Source organism: Heptranchias perlo, chromosome 7 (genome assembly GCF_035084215.1).
Source record: "Heptranchias perlo isolate sHepPer1 chromosome 7, sHepPer1.hap1, whole genome shotgun sequence".
NCBI classification, from domain to species: domain Eukaryota; kingdom Metazoa; phylum Chordata; class Chondrichthyes; order Hexanchiformes; family Hexanchidae; genus Heptranchias; species Heptranchias perlo.
The window spans coordinates 30,751,085-30,771,985 of record NC_090331.1 but is presented as its reverse complement, the minus strand read 5'-3'; the positions used below and the strand labels follow the sequence as shown (position 1 = coordinate 30,771,985).

Genomic DNA, 20,901 nt, shown 5'->3' with positions numbered 1-20,901 from the left:
CTGCAGCAATGTCCTGGGGCTGAGATGATTGGCCACCAACAACCACTACCATCTTCCTTTGTGCTAGGTATGACTCCAGCCACTGGAGAGTTTTCCCCCCGATTCCCATTGACTTCAATTTTACTAGGGCTCCTTGGTGCCACACTCGGTCAAATGCTGCCTTGATGTCAAGGGCAGTCATTCTCACCTCACCTCTGGAATTGAGCTCTTTTGTCCATGTTTTGACCAAGGCTGTAATGAGGTTTGGAGCCGAGTGGTCCTGGCGGAACCCAAACTGAGCATCGGTGAGCTGGTTACTGCTGAGTAAGTGCCGCTTGATAGCACTGTGAACGACACCTTCCATCACTTTGCTGATGATTAAGAATAGACCGATGGGACGGTAATTGGCCGGATTGGATTTGTCCTGCTTTTTGTGGACAGGACATACCTGGGCAATTTTCCACATTGTTGGGTGGATGCTAGTGTTGTAGCTGTACTGGAACAACTTGGCTAGAGGCACAGCTAGTTCTGGAGCACAAGTCTTCAGCACTACAGCCGGGATATTGTCGGGGCCCATTGACTTTGCTGTATCCAGTGCACTCAGCCGTTTCTTGATATCACTTGGAGTGAATCGACTTGGCTGAAGACTGGCTTCTGTGATGGTGGGGATAGCGGGAGGAGGCCGAGATGGATCATCCACTCGCACTTCTGGCTGAAGATGGTTTCAAACACTTCAGCCTTGTCTTTTGCACTCACGTGCTGAACTCTGCCATCATTGAGGATGTTTACAGAGCCTCCTCCTCCCGTTAGTTGTTTAATTGTCCACCACCATTCACGACTGGATGTGGCAGGACTGCAGAGCTTTGATCTGATCCGTTGGTTGTGGAATCGCTTAGCTCTGTCCATAGCATGTTGTTTCCGCTGTTTAGCATGCATGTAGCTCTGAGTTGTAGCTTCACCAGGTTGGCACCTCATTTTTAGGTACGCCTGGTGCTGCTCCTGGCATGCTCTTCAACACTCCTCATGTGAACCAGGGTTGATCCCCTGGCTTGTTGGTAATGATAGAGTGAGGAATATGCCGGGCCATGAGGTTACAGATTGTGCTGGAATACAATTCTGCTGCTGCCCCACAGCGCCTCATGGATGCCCAGTTTTGAGCTGCTGGATCTGTTCTGAATCTATCCCATTTAGCACGGTGGTAGTGCCACACAACACGTTGGATGGTGTCCTCAGTGCGAGGATGGGATGTCATCTCCACAAGGACTGTGCGGTGGTCAGTCCTACCAATACTGTCATGGACAGATGCATCTGCGACAGGTAGATTGGTGAGGACGAGTTCAAGTAAGTTTTTCCCTCGTGTTGATTCGCTCACCACCTGCCGCAGGCCCAGTCTGGCAGCTATGTCCTTCAGGACTCGGCCAGCTCGGTCAGTCGTGGTGCTACCGAGCCACTCTTGGTGATGGACATTGAAGTCCCCTACCCAGAGTACATTTTGTGCCCTTGCTACCCTCAGTGCTTCCTCCAAGTGGTTTTCAACATGGAGGACGACTGATTCATCAGCTGAGGGAGGACGGTAGGTGGTAATCAGCAGGAGGTTTCCTTGCCCACATTTGACCTGATGCCATGAGATTTTATAGGGTCCAGAGTCAATGTTGAGGACTCCCAGGGCCACTCCCTCCTTACTGTATATCACTGTACCGCCACCTCTGGTGGGTCTGTACTGCCGGTGGGACAGGATATACCCAGGGATGGTGATGGAAGAGTCTGTGACGTTGGCTGAAAGGTATGATTCTGTGAGTATGGCTATGTCAGGCTGTTGCTTGACTAGTCTGTGGGACAGTTCTCCCAATTTTGGCACAAGTCCCCAGATGTTAGTGAGGAGGACTTTGCAGGGTCGACTGGGCTTGGCTTGCCTTCGTCGTGTCCGGTGCCAAGCGGTCCGTCCGGTTTTATTCTTATTGTGACTTTTTTTAGTGAGATTTTACAACTGAGTGGCTTGCTAGACCATTTCAGAGGGCAATTAAGAATCAACCACATTGCTGTGGGTCTGGAGTCACATATCGGCCAGACCGGGTAAGGACGGCAGGTTTCCTTCCCTAAAGGACATTAGTGAACCAGATGGGTTTTTACGACGATCCGGTAGTTTCATGGCCACCATTACTGATACTAGTATTTTAATTAGTTAATTGAATTTAAATTCCCCAGCTGCCGTGGCAGGATTTGAACTCATGACTTCGGATTATTAGTCCAGGCCTCTGGATTACTAGTCCAGTAACATAACCACTATGCTACAGTACCATTATAACCATAAATATTGCTGTTCCGTTGGCTGTGAAATACTTCATTGACTCTGAAGTGCTTTGGGATATCCTGCAGTTGTGAAAGGCACTATATAAACGCAAGTTCTTTCTTTACTTAATGATAAATCAAAATATATAAAAATGACAGAATGTATGACTTTAAAATGGGGATTGAATTACGTTTGCATGCCCTGTCCTATTTCCTTTCCCTCTAACCCTACTTCACCTGAAGACCACATTTGGTATTGACTTCCTCTACGCAATTTCACGGGAGATAGAAAAGTATACAATAAAAATATATTTTTCAAAAACTTTTCATCTGCTATTTTTCTTTCCACAAATTGAAATATCCAATGTTCAAAATAAGGTTTATACAGCAATAAAACATTTTAAAATTTGCAGATTTCACAATAACATGATCAAATTGCCTTGAAAAATTGTCTGTTGTGTCTTTAGAGTACCTTCACTAACATTTTTACTTGGAGGCCTTGGGCTCTCTCGAAACCTGGTGGTGTTAATTGGGTAAATGTTGGCCAGAACACCATGAGAACTCCCTGCTCTTTGAATAATGCCACGGAATCTTTTAGGTCGATCTGAGACAGCATTAGGATCTCTCTAGACGGATGAATCCAAACGGACCTTTCACTTGTGAAGATGGAAGCTCTTCCTTCCCTTCTACCATGATGTGGAGATGCCGGTGATGGACTGGGGTGGACAAATGTGAGGAATCTTACAACACCAGGTTATAGTCCAACAGTTTTATTTGAAAATCACAAGCTTTCGGAGATTATCTCCTTCGTCAGGTGAGTGAGGAAGGAGATAATCTCCGAAAGCTTGTGATTTTCAAATAAAACTGTTGGACTATAACCTGGTGTTGTAAGATTCCTCACATTTGTCCCTTCGACCAGTGAGAGGGTGTGGTTTGCCTCCGGATGTGCTCGCCTCCGGCGGGTGATTGACGGCCACAGAGCCCGCCTCCGGCGGGTGATTGACGGCCACAGAGCCCGCCTCCGGCGGGTGATTGACGGCGCTAAGGCCTGTGTGACTGGCGCGAGGTTAGCGGCGCGTCACTGCTGTTGTGAAGGGGAGAGGGACTGGTTTCGCTGGGCCGGTTGGGTGAGGAAGACACAGCGAGAGAGAGTCGACACAATGCGTTGGTTCGACGGCACCATTCCTGCCGCCATTGCCTTCGCCAAACAACACAACGCGGTTTTTATAGTGTTTATTACAGGTATGGAAGTGGGCTGAGCTCGGGGGAGGTGGGCTGAGGCCGAGGCTGAGGCCAAGGCCTAGCCGGAAAGCCGCCTTGTCATTCCGGCTTCTCTCTGCCCTTGGAGGCAGGGCCGGACACGTCATCTGTTTGGATCCCGTTTAAATCATTGATCAGATCAATTCTAGCAGGATTTACACGTTTTATTTTTTAAAAAACGCGTTGCAACAACGGCTCGCGACTGCGGTGTAAATACCGCACTGGGGTCTTCAGAATAGATGCTTCGAATTTGTAGATATTTTAAATGGCTTGTGAAACACATTGTTATTCTGACTAAAATATTGTTGTGGATTGTGTGTTGTTATCAGATATCCCTAAACCACGTGATAAAGGAGGATTTAAAAGGCAGCCTTCATAGAGAAGTGTTTGGCAAACTTCAAAAAAATTGAAAGATGGAAGAGCTGTGTGTCTTTAATTGTTATGTCGTGCGCAATTAGTGCAATTGTGTACTTGTATGTGCATCACTGTATCATGTCTGCAGATAAACATAAAAGTTTGCCAAGTTACTTTTTTGTGAAGCTGGCGAACCTTTTGACAGTGTTATTACCCAGCCACATCTGTCACACAACATAATGTTTTTTCCTTGAACTCATACATAAAAGCCATTGGCAGTTTAATGTGAGGTAGTTTGCTGGCATGGGTGCATTAAAAGTTCTACTGTAAAAGGACCACCGTGTCCTATTTTATACCCCAAGTTAAAGTGGATGATAATTACAAAACTTGTATGATCTTGCACATATAGGCAGAATTTTTGAGGATCCATCTTGAAGGCTCAAGTCCAAAAACTAATTTTTCAACAAAACCAATTGCTACAAGTGTTCCAAGCAAGCATGTGATGTACCTACATAAATCCATATTTAAGTTGTGTATGGGCCGATATGCATGATAGGACCACAGCCCTTTTGTGCTCCCGCTCTTCTCTCTCTCACACACACACACACACACACAGAATTTTCACCTCCACCCCTGCCTGACACACATGTTCATCCCCCCCCATTTCCTCCTCACACACAAAAACAGCATTTTCACCTTCAAAGCTTAAAGTGTGTTTATTTTCATAAAACCTGTAAAGTGATATATTCTTAACAGATACCAGGCTCCTTACAGAAGTTAATTTTCTGGAAATTATACATGCAAATTCTAACTTGCTCCTTCATATTTCTAATGATCCCTCAGTGGACAATAAGTTAAAGTACACAATCCACATCATTCTGTTAAAGTAAAGTTCAAGAGATTATTTCCTAGAATTTTTGTAAAAATAAACTTGTGTAAATGCAACACTTGGTGTGGTATTTGCTGTGCATCGGAGGAAGGTATCAGGTTCAATTGCTGAGCTCCGCTGAACTACCAGACCTCAGCAGGGTAATAACGGGAACACAATATTGGGTGTAATTTTTGGGGTTAAGGGGTGGGGGGGAAAAGAGAAAAAAAAATCACTGAGTTCCCATTCCTGACTGCTATCCAGTGACTGTTGCTGGAAATGTCCATGTATGTCAGGCTCAGCTGTGATAACCCTCACAGTTAAATAGACACTGGCACTTGCAGTAAGGGCTCATATATGAAAAATTGCCACTTGGGTGAGGTACCAGAAGGATGCTAGTGCCTTGGGAATTGTACATCAGCATGAGACCATGTCTTTAGGAATGAGCTAATTAGGGGGAAGGGGGAATTCTCCATGGCTGACAAAGAAAACAAAGCAGATAAATATATCTATCACTTGTATGTATGATGGCCCCAATTTGTACTTTTATTGTATTATATTTTCCACTTTGGTTTTACTCTGCTTGAATTTTCATGGCCTGGTGCATCCCATGGTCCCTAAAGCCTATCTTGACCTTTAATCTGACCAAGTCTTTTTTAGCAGTCAACAAAGGACAAATATGCTGTTATGGTACACTCAGCCCAGGGAATAAGATTTTTTTAAAAATGATGTCAAGCTTCCTTTTGAATATTGTTTTGCAATATGTGCGCAAAATGGAGATGATACTCCTGGCTTCCGAGAAGGTTGGTAAAAGATTGACTTAGTAATTTTGTAAATAAGAATATTGTGTACAGTTAGAGTTAATGCTAAAATTTTAAGGGATAAAATAAATTTTAAAAGCGGTGTGAAGTAAAGCAAACTAATGGTACATAAATCGAATAAATACTTAGAATCATGTAGCAAATATATTCCTTATTTGCAGCTGCTCTGTCTGGTGGTTTTGTTTTTTTGGGTTTGGAAAATCAAGAAATTTTACAACATTTTTCAAATGTACAAAAGATAAACCAAGCATTATGTGCTTCCCAGTATAATTTGAATATGTTAAAAAGAATCACGAAGGTATTGGTGTATCACACTCATTATGTTTCTTGTTTTATTTTGGGGAGGCAAAAGAACTCTGGGTCCAGCAGAGACTATTGAGAGCCCTAGGCCTAAGCTTTTGGAGCAGGCATAGCCTCACGTCCTGATTAACACATCAATGAGAGAGAACTAACATCCAGTCTACAATTACCACAAACAAGGAACTGAGATGTCAATTCTTTTTCTTCAGCCCTTTGTATGCATTATAAGGGACTCAACCTCTTATTCTCACAAATTGACATGGCAAATAACAGGCTGTGTCCCACAGACCAATATTTAACAACTTGAGCAAAATTATAAGAATTACATATGAAGTGTTTGTGTAGGAATGATTAACACACATCTCTGACCCAAGTCCCTGTTATGATTGGAAATTCAAATTTTGCACTTAAGCACACACGAAGATGGGGATAATTAGCTGGAAAATGAATGTTTATGATTGAATATATGGTGCCTTATTTAAATGCTTAAGTTGGTCTACATTAAGCCAACCTGAGTAACAATTTAAAAATATCTGCTAACAGCTTGAGTAAAGGAAACCATTTCACCTTTACCTTACTAGAGATTAAGAAATGAATCGTAACAGAGTTGTATCTCTAACACTACTAAATTTTCCTAACTCTAAGCATAGAAAGATAAAATAATTATGAAAGTAATCACTGCAGTTACATTAACTTTGTTCCAGAGTCACCTCAGCTCAGCAGTATGTGGCTTTACCTTGATATGATGCAACTCTCAGTTTAGCATTCGAGTTTTAGCTGCATACAGAGAATAATTTTATGCTCTCTTTTAAAGTTTTTGATATTAGTAAAATAGCTTACAAACTTTTGGCTCCAGAAATGGTTGTACTGTCAAATTAAACTTGAATCCTCGATGTATCTTCCTCCTTCCCTCTCCTGCTCCCTCCCTCCCCCCACCCCACCCCGGTCTTCTCTGATATATGAATAACACTAGGTTATGCATGATCTTTTGTTCCTGCTTCATTAAGTGCCGTTGTTTTCTTCTAATTTATGCCATGTTTGTACTTATAAATATTTGCATCTTATTTGTTTTACTTGGAAAATTATTACAATACTGCAAGACCTTCCTTTGAACTTAACTGAGTTATCTTCACTTTTTCTTTCTGAAGTGATATATTTGTTTTTCTTGGTCTTTCCCCAGTCTTGCCTTTTTCTCTGCAAAATATCCTTTAGTGTTAGTCCCACTCACCCATCACCCTTGTGCTCACTGACCTAAATTGGCTCAAGCTTATGTTCAAATTGTTTCATGGCCTTGCAGCTACCTATATCTGTAACCTCCTCCAACCTTCTGAGAACTCTGTGTTCCTCCACACTGGCCTCTTACACATCCCCTATTCCCTTCATCCCACCATTGGTGGTTGTGCCTTCAGCCATTTAGGCCTTAAGCTCTACAATTCCCTCCATAAACCTCTCTGCCCCCTCCTTCACAACCTCTTTGACCAAGCTTTTACTCACCCACCTAATACCTCTTTCTTTGGCTCGGCATCAATTTTTGTCTGATTGCACTGCTGCGAAGCACCGTGGGATGTTTTCCTACGTTAAAGATGCTATATAAATACAAGTTGTTATTGAGTAAAATGAGGCTATCTAGGTCTTTCAATTCCCCCCACTGATTTTCCAACAAACCTGGGGCAGGATGATGCAGAAAGCAAAATATTTGCTACATGCCCCTTCCCTGCTGCTTTCTACTGACCAATTCCAGCAGCAGAAACTATGCCCACACACAATACAGACAAATAAGATAAACTTGTCTTTGCCATGTTTCCCACCACTTGCACTAGGAATGCTAGATATGGGGGATGCCTGGCAGGTCTCGATAACCAACGTTGAGGTGCCTGTGTAAGCGCACACAGATGCTGCCATGCCCAGTCCCAATTTTAAAAAAAAATCTTTGACAGGTTGTGCACTGGCTGTGTCTTTCTCATGGTCTGCCACACATTTCCACACTCGGACTGACACAACTCCCAGGCAAAGGCCGGGGAGCCTGCCTCCAGTATCTTAATGACCCCAAGACCAGAAATATATCTGGGACCAGGAGGGCTTAGCTAGGGTGAACAGAAATGCTAGCTGATCAGAAATCCCAGACCTATTTCTCCTTGGACCTGAATATCGAACTGAGCCAAAGGATCCCTGTTTCAGGATTTTAGCCTTGCTTTTATAATATAAACACCTTTAGGCCATCAATATACTTATTGTAGTGATGTGTGGTGTGTTGGTGCCTGATCATTATCTGAAGTAGGCCCCTCTTGATCATCTATTGTCAAGATGTGGAGATGCCGGTGATGGACTGGGGTTGACAATTGTAAACAATTTTACAACACCAAGTTATAGTCCGAGGATTTCATTTTGTTCACCTGAGGAAGGAGGAAGCCTCCGAAAGCTTTTAAATTTAAAATAAAATTGCTGGACTATAACTTGGTGTTGTAAAATTGTTTACAATCTATTGTCAAGGTACTTGAGATATCTATTTTACATGTGTTGCCATTCACAGTATTTGTCTTCAGCATTTAACACCTCTTGTAAGTCAATGGGTGGTATAAACAAGGAAATACAGCGCTTATAAAACAAAAACAGAACATTCTGGAAGCACTCAGTCAGGCAGCATCTGTAAAGAAAGGAAAAATGTTGATGTTTCGAACATCAGCATTTTTCCTTTCTTCACAGATGCTGAGTGTTTCCAAAATTTTATGTCTTTGTTTCAGCTTTCCAGTATCTACAGTATTTTGTTTTGTTTTGAAGCTTCTTTTATGGTTACCATTTATCTTTTAATATGCTGGTTTTCTCTGATTTTCAAACTACAGAAATCCTGTGTTTTTAAGAGTTCCCAAGTATCAAATGAAAGGACGTGTTAGCTCTATCCTATTTTGGATTCACTCTTAGTTTTCCTGCAGGAGACTGTAGGCATTTTAAGTATAATTTTTAGGTACTTCTATGTTTCATACTTTTAGAATGTACTAAAGCAGAATATTGATCTGATGTATCATTCAGATCTGCTGTAAATAGGTAGGTGTATAAGAACACATTAAATGTAATCAAGAATATAAGTTGATCTGATTTGAATGTGGACGTAAACTGCATGTCTTGCTTAGAAATGGTATCTCTAGTCTGTTTTGAATGCTGATGATTATTTTTAATTTTAGGGGATGATGAACAGTCAACACAGATGGCTACAAGTTGGGAGGCTGAAGGAGTAGCAGAAGCAACTGTAAACTCTTTTGTTGCTATTAAAATAGATGCTAAAAGGCAAGTGTCCCAAATGTAGATAGTTTGCCTAATGATTGATGTGGGCTGCTGCTTTTGTTTTGACTTACTGTCATTGTGATGTTTTAAAATAAATATTAGATCTAAATATATACCCTTGTAATATTTGATATAGGTGTTTTACTTTTTTTCCTACAGTGAAACATGTGTGCAGTTTTCTCAAATCTGTATCCTTTTTACATTGTTTAGTCGATTTATTCTTGAAGGTAGAAGTGTATTATGCATAAAAGTACTATTCTTTTGAGGTACTGTAATTCAGGGATGTCCAATCCTCTTGGAGACCAGAAATATATGTCAAAACCAGTAAGTGGGCTACATATTATTATGTAGAAATGCAAACCCCCATATATAAAAATACGGGATTCTCTAAAAGTAAGAGCCCTGTGCACATGGACAGCGAGACTCCTTTACACAGTGAGCTCCCCTCTACACATAGAATGCGAGATCCCCCCGTACATACAATAAGTGAGCACACAAAATGCGAGGCCCCTATGCACCCATATCCTTTTCCCTCAACCTCATCCCATTTTCTCCCCCCTCCCCCCACTCTCCTGCACCCATGAAGCTTTAAACTGTGGAAGCTTGAACTCTTTAAAATTCCCAAGTTTGGAGGACTGGTGCTAAAAAGGACGCTCCCTCATTGATCAAAATTCACCAATCAGGAGGCAACCTTTTCCAGTCCTCCAAATCCAGGAAGTTTTTAAAAAAAAAATCAGTTTAATGCATGAGCTGCAAAGAAGAACTCAACAGGGGTCTTGCAGGTTGAAATCACTATAATCTAAATAAACAATCTTCTGTAATAAAAATCTTCATCTTCGAAGGAAGGAGAATGATTAGATTACATAATGGAAGATATATAATGATTTCTCAAACTGTAAGTTAATAAACCCATTCTGATTTGACTGTTACAAAATAAATTCTATACTTTATAATTTAAGCATTTATTTGTGCCTGTAGCTTTTTTAGTATAGAGGAAATTGTCCATGGGGAGATAACTTTTATAAAATTTGTTAATGCTGTAAGTTGTGATCAAATTATAAGATATCCACACAGGAGCTTTTGCGGTTTAACCTATAAAATTTTGTGAATGAAGTTCCTGTTCTAGTGGTTTGTTTTAAAACTGAATGCTTTATAGCATGAATGAGTTGGACTTCATGCCTTTTTAATGATTCTTAGCAGAAAGCAGAGGATTGCATTCCAAACTGATTTTTCCAGAACATGGCTTACTAAGTTCATGAGCCTTTACCAGGAATTCCATGCATGGATTTGTACATCACTGAATTAGAGCTGGGAAATGGAGAAGTCTGAGTCAGGAGATCATTGAGATCTTGGGATAAGTAAAAGAGAAAAGGACAAATACATGATGGTGGAAGAATAAGTAACTGAAAAATACAAGTTAGGGAAATGAAGAAAGTGGAGGATAAGATATCAGAAATGAAAGGGAAGGAAAAGGAGCAAATGAGAAGAATTTTTTAAAAGAAATTAATTACAGGAAAAGTAAATGGATTATTTTTCTTATTCTTCTCTTTGAGATGGACCTCATTATGGACTAGTACGAGTCCAGATTGTTTCAATAATGTTATAAAAGGGACAGTTGTATATTTGTGGCAAACCTTATCTACTTTTTAAATAATTATACTCTTCTGAATTGTTCAAGAATTAGATAATAGATTTGTAAGGAATCTAGAACACATAGTAGAAATAATTCCATTGAAGCTAAAATTTCTTGTTAGTCCTACAGACAACTGTCACACAGTGGCTTTTTCATGCAGCTGTCTCATTTGTAAGGATGTTCAGATTTATATTGTAGACAAAATACTTGCTTTGTAAATAGATCATGAACAGCTGTCTAGTCAGTAATAAATCTTCTTATAAATAATTCAGTGCAAATACTATAATTTTGTAAACCTTTAGGAACTGAAACTTCTTGAACTGTTATCCAGAATTGTAGACTGAAATTCACAAGAATAAGATAAATAACAGCATTGTCCAACTTGTCTTTACAAATGTTCTCAGCATACTACCCTAAATTAATAACATCCAGATCCTGTGGTGTGCATTCCATCAAGCTTTTTTATAGGAGACAATGGAATCCCATTGGAAGTTGTTGCTGGAAGTGTGACTGCAGCGGAACTAATAACTCGTATTCAGAAAGTTAAGGAAGTAAGCAATTTAAAATTATACTTTTATGTAGTGATGAAGTTTATTGCTATTGGTTTTCATGTTTGTGAATCTTCAAGCTTAAAATAAATAAACAAGAGACGAGACAACATTGGAGAACTAATAGATTACCGACCCATCATCTAATTAAAAAAAAAGTTTCAGCTATTAAATGTTTCTGTTGCTCCATTTTGGAATTCCCTTGGCTTTCCCAGATTCATGCTGTCCTAAATAGAAGGTTATGCTGATAGGCATGGATGAAGTGGAGTGGGAGGAGGCTCACATGGAGTATAAACATAGTCACTGACCAGTTGGGCCGAATGGCTTGTTTCTGTGCCATACATTCTTTGTAAATTGGAACATTGGGATAGTTGAGCGTATGGATGTTTCGACAGACGCTATGGATTTCTTTCTTTGATTGATCTGTCAGGAGATGTGCTATAATTCTTTAATCTCTAACCTAGCAAAACTGATGAAGCCCTCCCATCCAAGTGTGGCTAATTTGAAACCAGGAATTCCTTGTTGAAAATACAGTGTAGTTAACTTACTTGTTCACTTTTATTTGAAGAACTGAATTACTGGCAAGATGGAATGCACCATTATCTTTATTTTCTGCTGCTTCTGGACCATAGATAGGACTGCAGAATTGTATACCCAATAGTCACTATATAGACCGTATTTAACAAAAGTTCCTACTCAGCTTTATCTTATATGCACTCTTTTTGTAATGTCATTTATCACAGCATAACTGTAGTTGTATTTTATCTTGTAGCAATCCACTAAAATCATAATGAATGCTCATTTGTTATATCAAAAGCAAAATGCTGCAGATGCTGGAAATGTGAAATAAAAACAGAAAATGCTGGAAATACTCAACAAGTCAGGCAGCATCTGTGGAGAAAGAAACATAATTAATGTTTCAGGTTGTTGAGCTTTCATCAGAACTGGAAGAAGTTAAAGATTTAACACTATTTAAACAGAGCCAGGCAAAGTGAGGGGATGGAAGGAAAGGCAGAACAAAAGGAAAGGTCTGTGATAGGGTGGAGGGCAGGAGGGCTTAAATGACAAAAGGGATGGTGGTGCATGGCAAGGAGGGTGGTAATGGGACAAGTGAAGAAACAAAAGATGAGTCTAGAGGAGCTGTAAATGGCAACGGCAGAACCATTACCAGCAAGTGCTGTCCGAAAAAACGAGAGCAGTGGTTATGATCTGAAGTTATTGAAATCAGTATGGAGACCGAAAGGTTGTAAAGTGCCATATCGAAAGATGAGGTACTGTTCCTCGAGCTCCCGTTGAGCCTCATTGGAACAGTGTAGGAGGCCGAAGACAGAGGTCAGAGTGGGAGCGGGACGGAGAATTAAAGGAGGTCAGGGTCACGCTTGCGGACTGAGCGGAGGTAGTTCAGCAAAGTGATCACCCAATCTGCGTTTTGTCTCCCCCAATTTAGAGGAGACCGCATCGTGAGCAGCAAATACTGTATACTAAATTGAAAGAAGTACATGTAAATCGCTGTTTCACCTGGAAGGAGTGTTTGGGGCCCTGGACGGTGGGAAAGGAGGAGGTGGAGAAGGAAAGGGCAGGTGTCGCGTCTCCTGCGTTTGCATGGGAAGGTGCCGTGGGAAGGGGAGCGGGTGATGGGAGAGTGGACTAGAGTGTCATGGAGGGAACGATCCCTTCAGAGACATGAGTGCTACACTGAGCCACGTGTGACTCTTTCATTATTTATTATTTATTTATTTGAGATGTACTTCATTTCTCCCAAAGGTCTGCAACAGCATCTAACTTTTTTTGAATCAAATTTCCAATTTGAACCCATAAGTGGGTCACTCTTTGGGAGCTATTGATTGAAATGTACCAAATCTAGTCATTTTTGATTGGTTTAATATTTTTTAATTTTTCTAAATTTCTGAATCTGTTAGTGTTAAGGATTTCTGATGGATTTGTCCCAAATTGAGCTCATATATATTTCCTTTACTTTTTGTTAGATGCATAGACAAAAGCATGTGGCAGCTGGTGACAACCAGGAAAACCATATAGGTCAAAGCCAGGCTTCAACAAGTGAATCTCCAGAAACTGGTCAACCCAATGAGTCACAAGTTTATGGTACTAAAACAGCAGAACATCAAGTAAAACCCAAAGGTAAAGGAATTTTACAAGCAATAACAAAAATTGTTGACCATATGTGCCTTTAAGTTTTTAACACTCAATGGTAAAATGAGTGTGTATTTCTTGTCCATTACACTAAGAAAAAATTGCAACTATCAGGATCTCAAAAATTCAAACAGCAATGTGTGTTGCAAAAGGAAACCTATGTGTTGTCTCATAACTAGTGAAACGTCCTGATCATTGTCAGACGATGGTTTGATTGTTTTTGTATACTCAAATTGAGCTTAATCAATTGGCACTTCAATAAGAGTTCTTTCAAATATTTGTCTGAAAAGCCTCACATGACATTTCCAGGAATTTACATTAATAGGTACTACTGTGTGTCTGCCATGGCTCAGTGGTAGCACTCAGAGTCAGAAGGTTGTGGGTTCAAATGCTACTCCAGAGATTTGAGCACAAAATCTAGGGTCACAATCCAGTGCAGTACTGAGAAAGTGCTGTCTTTTGAAAGAGATACCGAGGCACCGTCTGCCCTCTCAGGTGGACATAAAAGATTCCATGGCACAATTTTGAAGAAGAGCAGGCGAGTTATGTGTCCTGGCCAACATTTATCCCTCCGCCAATATCACTAAAAAACAGATTATCTGGTCATTATCACATTGCTGTTTGTGGCACCTTGCTGTGTGCAAATTGGCTGCTGCGTTTCCTACTTTACAACAATGACTACACTTCAAAAGTACTTCGTTGGCTGTAAAGTCCTTTGGGATGTCTTGAGGTCGTGAAAGATGCTATATAAATGCAAGTCTTTCTTACTGAATACTAAATACAAACTGTGGAGGAATGTAGCATTAAGATTATAATGACAAGGCTCAAATACTTGGCATTATTATAAATAGCAAGACTAGTGCATAAAGTGGAGCATTCCATGTCACCTTAACCATTGATTTTTTTGCTAACTTTATCCTTATGACCATGGATTTTGCTATTGCTTTCTGTGAATTGCATGATAGAAAATATTTCACAACAATTATCCTTCCCAAGTAAGAATATGCCTAGTCAAGTAACTGGTGATTGTATTTCCTTTTTTGCTATTGGACCGTTTACTTTTGTGCCATAAGATCAAAATTAGCTCAGTGAACAAAACATAAAATCACAAAGTGAGTGACAACAATTGTAAATATGTAAACTAAGTGAAATATGTTGAACTGTATTAAGAGGAAGAAGGAGGGAGAGAGAAAACAGAGAGCTACAGACCGGTTAGCCTAACATCAGTAGTAGGGAAAATGCTAGAGTCTATTATAAAGGATGTGATAACAGGACACTTAGAAAATATCAATGGGATTAGACTAAGTCAATATGGATTTGTGAAAGGGAAATCGTGTTTGACAAACCTACTGGAGTTTTTTGAGGATGTAACTGGTAGAATAGATAAGAGAGAACCAGTGGATGTAGTGTATTTGGATTTTCAGAAGCCTTTGGTAAAGTCCCACATAAGAGGTTAGTGTGCAAAATTAAAGCACGTGGGATTGGGGGTAATATACTGGCATGGATTGAAAATTGGTTAACAGACAGGAAACAGAGTAGGAATAAATGGGTCTTTTTTGGAGTGGCAGGCAGTGACTAGTGGGGTACCACAGGGATCAGTGCTTGGGCCCCAACTAGTCACAATATATATCAATGATTTGGATGAGGGAACCAAATGTAATACTTCCAAGTTTGCTGATGACACAAAACTAGGTGGGATTATGAGTTGTGAGGAGGATGCAAAGGGGCTTTAAGGCGATTTAGACAAGTTGAGTGAGTGGGCAAATATATGGTAGATGCAGTATAACGTGGATAAATGTGAAGCTATCCACTTCGGAAGGAAAAACAGAAAGGCAGAGTGTTATTTAAATGGTGATAGATTAAGAAATGTTGATGTACAAAGGGACCTGGGTGTCCTTGTACACCAGTCACTGAAAGCAAATATGCAGGTGCAGCAAGTAGTTAGGAAGGCAAATGTTATGTTGGCCTTCATTGCAAGAGGATTTGAGTATAGGAGCAAGGATGTCTTACTGCAGTTATACAGGGTCTTGGTGAGACCACACCTGGAGTATTGTGTGCAGTTTTGGTCTCCCTACCTAAGAAAGGATATACTTGCCATAGAGGGAGTGCAGCGAAGGTTCACCAGACTGATACCTGGGATGGCAGGACTGTTGTATGAGGAGAGATTGGTTCGACTAGGCCTGTATTCACTCGAGTTTAGAAGAATGAGAGGGGATCTCATTGAAACATATAAAATTCTGACAGGACTAGACAGACTGGATGCAGGGAAGGTGTTTCCCCTGGCATAGGGGTCACAGTCTCAGGATACGGGGTAGGCCATTTAGGACTAAGATGAGGAGAAATTTCTTCACTCAGAGAGTGGTGCACGTGTGGAATTCTCTGAATATATTTAAGAAGGAGATAGATAGATTTCTAGACACAGAAGGCATCAAGGGGTATGGGGAGAGAGCAGGAATATGGTATTGAAATAGAGGATCAGCCATGATCATTTTGAATGGCCGAGCAGGCTCGAAGGGCCGAATGGCCTACTCCTGCTCCTATTTTCTATGTTTCTAAATGCATCAATGGACTGGCTGTCTCTGTACCAAATGATATAATTGAATTAGTTTGCAAAGATAGAAGAAAGGTCTACACGATTCGCTCTGTAAAAGTTTCCTTTTTTAAGTAATGTTGTATGGTTCTTATTTCTGGGCTACTTGTGGCTTACTGGTTAGCTGATGGGTGTTACAGTTTAATTAAGGAAGATTAAATTTTAGTTTTATGTTTTTGGTTCACCTGCTGTGACCCTGAGACAAACATCCTCCTTTGGTGAAGCACAGGATTTGCTGGTGCCTGATGAACCATACCTAGCAATTGGTTCCACTGTTAGTAGAAGAGGGAAGAAAATTGGAATGGGGAGAGAAATTCCTCTTTTACTTGTTCTGTCTTCCGAATTTTTAACAAACTCCGTAGGTGTTGCTTAAGATGAATCAGAAATTATGCTGTTGTAGGGGAGGTACTTCTCAGCAGTTGAAGTTTCAAAGACTGAGCAAGTGTCTTTTGATTGGTTCCCAGAAAATAGATAATTAGTGTTTCTCTCACCGCAGCGGGATAAATAGCTAGCGCAGCTATACAACAAATTATTACATGAACATTGATTATTTGAATTCTTGGTATAAAAAAGCACAGGTGCTCTAAACACCCCTGCTATATGTCTGTGTCTGTGTCTCAGCCAGTGAATTGTAATAATTTGTTTATTGCTGCGCTAGCTATTTATCCCATTGCGGTGAGAGAAACACTAATTATCTATTTTCTGGGAACCAATCAAAAGACACTTGCTCAGTCTTTGAAACTTCTTCAACTGCTGAAAAGTACCTCCCCACAACAGCATAATTTTAAAAAATAGATTTATTGCTGAACCTTTTTTTTGAGACAAAGTTTCACAATTTATCTTCCAGTTTGTTTTTAAATCATTTGGAAAAACAAACCCATAAATAATGTTAAGTCTTAGATAGACACACTTCAATTTCTTCACTGAGAAAAATATATAAATCTTTCTGTTACAAATTCTCAGTATAAACAAAGCACAGATGCTCTAACCATCCATACACTCTGTCTCATTCAGCTTCTCTCTCAACAAACTGGTAGTGTTATAGCCTGATAAAAGACACACTTCATTTATTGCACTGACAGAATCATATTGTTGCAAGTTGGGTGATTCTCTGTATTGCACATGCTTAGCCTGTAGCATCCTGGGAATTGCAAGTGCGGGTGCAATTAAGTACTTCAACAGAGTGATGGCATGTCAACTCTACATTCAGGCTTTTGAGAGGCTGAGGCCTCCCTGGTATAAAACATCAATGAAGTTACTCAGAAACAACAGATAACTTTAAGCATGTTGTAAAATATAATTTTTTTATGTTTAAAATCTTATTGTGAACCCTTGGTCTTTGATATTTGTGAGAAAGAAAAGTGGCAGCCGAAAGGTTTTTGAAAAACGCTTTGTGATTTAGTTCAGCTTCTGCTTTTAAATTTCATTCTTCTCAGTTCAAATTCTGATTTGATGCTCTTATGAATGACATTTAAGCCAATACATTGCAAGACATTTGCATATCAGAGTGTGACATTAGAAGTGTGATTGACAAAAAGGAAATATGTTCTGTCATACCATTTTTAAAATAATGAATCTCCTATGGCACTGCCCATGGTAAATCAGAGAATATGTTGTTTTAAGAACACAAGAAATATGAGCAGGAGTAGGCCATATGGCCTCTTGAGCCTGCTCTGCCATTCAGTAAGAATTTGGCTGAACTTCAACCTCAACTCCAATGTCCCACCCGATCCCCATATACCTTGATTCTCTTAGAGTCCAAAAATTTATTGATCTCAGCCTCGAATATACTCAACGACTGAGCATCCACAGCCCTCTGTGGTAGAGAATTCCTAAGATTCACAACCCTCGGAATGAACAAATTATTCCTCACCTCAGTCCTGAATGGCTGACCCCTAGTTCTAGACTCTCCAGCCTCTCAGCATCTACCCTGTCAAGCCCTCCTAGAATCTCATATGTTTCAATGAGATCACCTCTCATTCTTCTAAACTCCAGAGAACATAGGCCCATTTTACTCAACCTCTCCTCATAGGACATCCCTCTCATCCAGTAATCAATCTAATGAACCTTTGTTGCACCACCTCTAAGACAAGTATATCCTTCCTTAGGTAAGGAGGCCAAAACTGTACACAATACTCCAGGTGTGGTATCACCAAAGCCCTGTACAATTGCAGCAAGACCTACTTACTCTTGTACTCCAACCCCCTTGTAATAAAGGCCAATATACCATTTGCCTTTCTAATTGCTTGCTGTACCTCTTTTTGTGGTTCGTGTACAAGGACACCAAATCCCTCCGAACACCAAAGTTTAATAGTTACTTACTATTTAAAAAATATTCTGTTTTTCTATTCTTCCTACCAAAGTGAATAACCTCACATTTCCCCACATTATACTCCATCTGCCACCTTCTTGCCCACTCATTTAACCTGTCTGTATCCCTTTGCCAACTCTGTGTCCTCCTCGCTGCTTACTTTCCCACCTAGTTTTGTATCGTCAGCAAACTTGGATACATTACACTCGGTCCCTTCATCTAAATCATTAATATAGATTGTAAATAGTTGAGGACCAAGCACTGATCCTTGCTACACCCCATTAGTTACAACCTGCCAACCTGAAAATGACCTGTTTATTCCTACTCTCTGTTTTCTGTCCGTTAACCAATCCTCTATCCACACTAATATATTACCCCCAACTCCCTGAGCCTTTATCTTGTGTAACAACCTTTTGTGTGGCACCTTATCGAATGCCTTTTGAAAATCCAAATATACTAGAAGCATAGAACCATAGAAAAGATACAGCACAGAAGGAGGCCATTCGGCCCATTGTGTCCGCGCCAGCTCGAAGAACAACCAAGTGCCCATTCTAATCCCACCTTCCAGCACCTGGTCCATAGCCCTGCAACTTACAGCACTTTAGGTGCAGGTCCAGGTACTTTTTAAAAGAGTTGAGGGTCCTTGCCTTTACCACCAATTCGGGCAGCGAATTCTGTACACCCACCACCCTCTGGGTAAAAAAGCTTTTCCTAGTGTCCCCTCTAATCCTTCCGCCAATCCACTGGTTCCCCTTTATCTATCCTGCTAGTTACATCTTCAAAAAATTCTAATAGATTTGTCAAACAAGATTTCCCTTTCATAAAACGCATGACACGTGGTAAATAAGTTTAGTGAACTGCAGGCGCAAATAGCCACATGGGGATACGATGTGGTGGCGATAACTGCAACCTGGCTCAAAAAAGGGCTGGATTGGGTACTAAATATTCCCGGATACAAAGTGTTCAGGAAAGATGGGGAAGGAAAAAAAGGAGTAGGTGTGGCAGTATTGATTAAGGAGGTTATTGCAGTGCTGGAGAGAGAGGACGTCCTTGAGGGGTCAAGGACAGTATCTATTTGGTTAGTTAAGAAACAGTAGAGGTGCCATTACACTACTGGGTGTATTCTATAGGCCACCAATTAGTGGGAAAGATATAGAGGAGCAAATTTGCGGGGAAATTACAGAGAGGTGCAAGAACTATAGAGTAATGATAATTGGACTTCAACTATCCTAATATAGACTGGGATAGTAATAGTGCAAAGGGCAAAGAGGGGGAGTAATTTCTGAAGTGTGTTCAGGAGAACTTTCTTGATCAGTATGTTTCCGGCCTAACGAGTAAGGAGGTATTGCTGGATCTGGTTCTGGGGAATGAGGTGGGTCAAGTGGAGCAAGTGTCAGTGGGGGAACATTTAGGGAACAGTGATCATAATATCATACGGTTTAGATTAGTTATGGAAAAGGACAAGGAGCAATCTAAAGTAAAAATACTTAATTGGAGGAGGACCAATTTCGGTGGGTTGAGATGGTTCAGGTACTGTCTCGGTACATTCCCACGAGGGGGAAAGGTAGGGCAACCAAAGCCAGAGCTCTCTGGATGGCGAAAGAGATAGAGAGAGTAAGATGAAGCAGAAAAAGGGGGCGTAATGCAGAGGTCAGGTTGATTATACAAGTGAGAACTAGGCTGAATATAGAAAGTACAGAAGAGAAGCGAGAAAGAAAATGAGAGGCAAAGAGGGAGTATGAGAATAGACTGGCGGCTAACATAAAAGGGAATCCAAAAGTCTTCTGTAGGCATATAAATAGTAAAAAGGTAGTAAGAGGAGGGGTAGGGCCAATTAGGGACCAAGAAGGAGATCTATGCATGGAGGCAGAGGGCATGACTGAGGTACTAAATGAGTACTTTGCATCTGTCTTTACCAAGGAAGAAGATGCTACCAAAGTCACAGTTAATGGGGTGGTAGTTGAGATACTGGAAGAGGTGAAAATTGATAAAGAGGAGATACTAGAAAGGCTAGCTATGCTTAAAGTAGATAAGTCACCCGGTCCAAATGGGATGCATCCTAGGTTACTGAGGGAAGTAAGGGTGGAAATTGCAGAGGTGCTGGCCATAATCTTCCAATCCTCCTTAGATACGGGGATGGTGCCAGAGCACTGGAGAATTGAAAATGTTACACCCTTGTTCAAAAAAGGGTGTCAGGATAAACCAGGCAACTACAGGCCAGTCAATTTAACCTCGCTGGTGGGGAAGCTTTTAAAAACGATAATCTGGGACAAAATTAATAGTCACTTGGACAAGTGTGAATTAATAAACGAAAGCCAGCACGGATTTGTTAAAGGCAAATCGTGTTTAATTTGATTGAGTTTTTTGATGAGGTAACAGAGAGGGTTGATGTGTATATGAGCTTTCAAAAAGGCGTTTAATAAAGTGCCACGTAATAGACTTGTTCGCAAAGTTGAAGTCCATGGAATAAAAGGGGCAGTGGCAGCAAGATACGAAATTGGCTAAGTGACAAGAAACA

At 40.6% G+C, this 20,901-nt stretch overlaps 1 protein-coding gene across 1 annotated transcript in view; it reads left to right on the top strand.

The window, feature by feature from the left end:
• Positions 1-3,335: 3,335 nt before the first annotated feature.
• Positions 3,336-20,901, top strand: part of ubxn4 (UBX domain protein 4) — a 39,197-nt gene continuing 21,631 nt past the window's right edge. Inside the window, exons 1-5 of the mRNA XM_067987219.1 lie at positions 3,336-3,510; positions 9,051-9,153; positions 9,310-9,338; positions 11,216-11,334; positions 13,317-13,470. Coding sequence (XP_067843320.1) covers positions 3,429-3,510; positions 9,051-9,153; positions 9,310-9,338; positions 11,216-11,334; positions 13,317-13,470 — 487 coding nt within the window. The 5' untranslated portion in view covers positions 3,336-3,428. The remainder of the gene's footprint in view (positions 3,511-9,050; positions 9,154-9,309; positions 9,339-11,215; positions 11,335-13,316; positions 13,471-20,901) is intronic.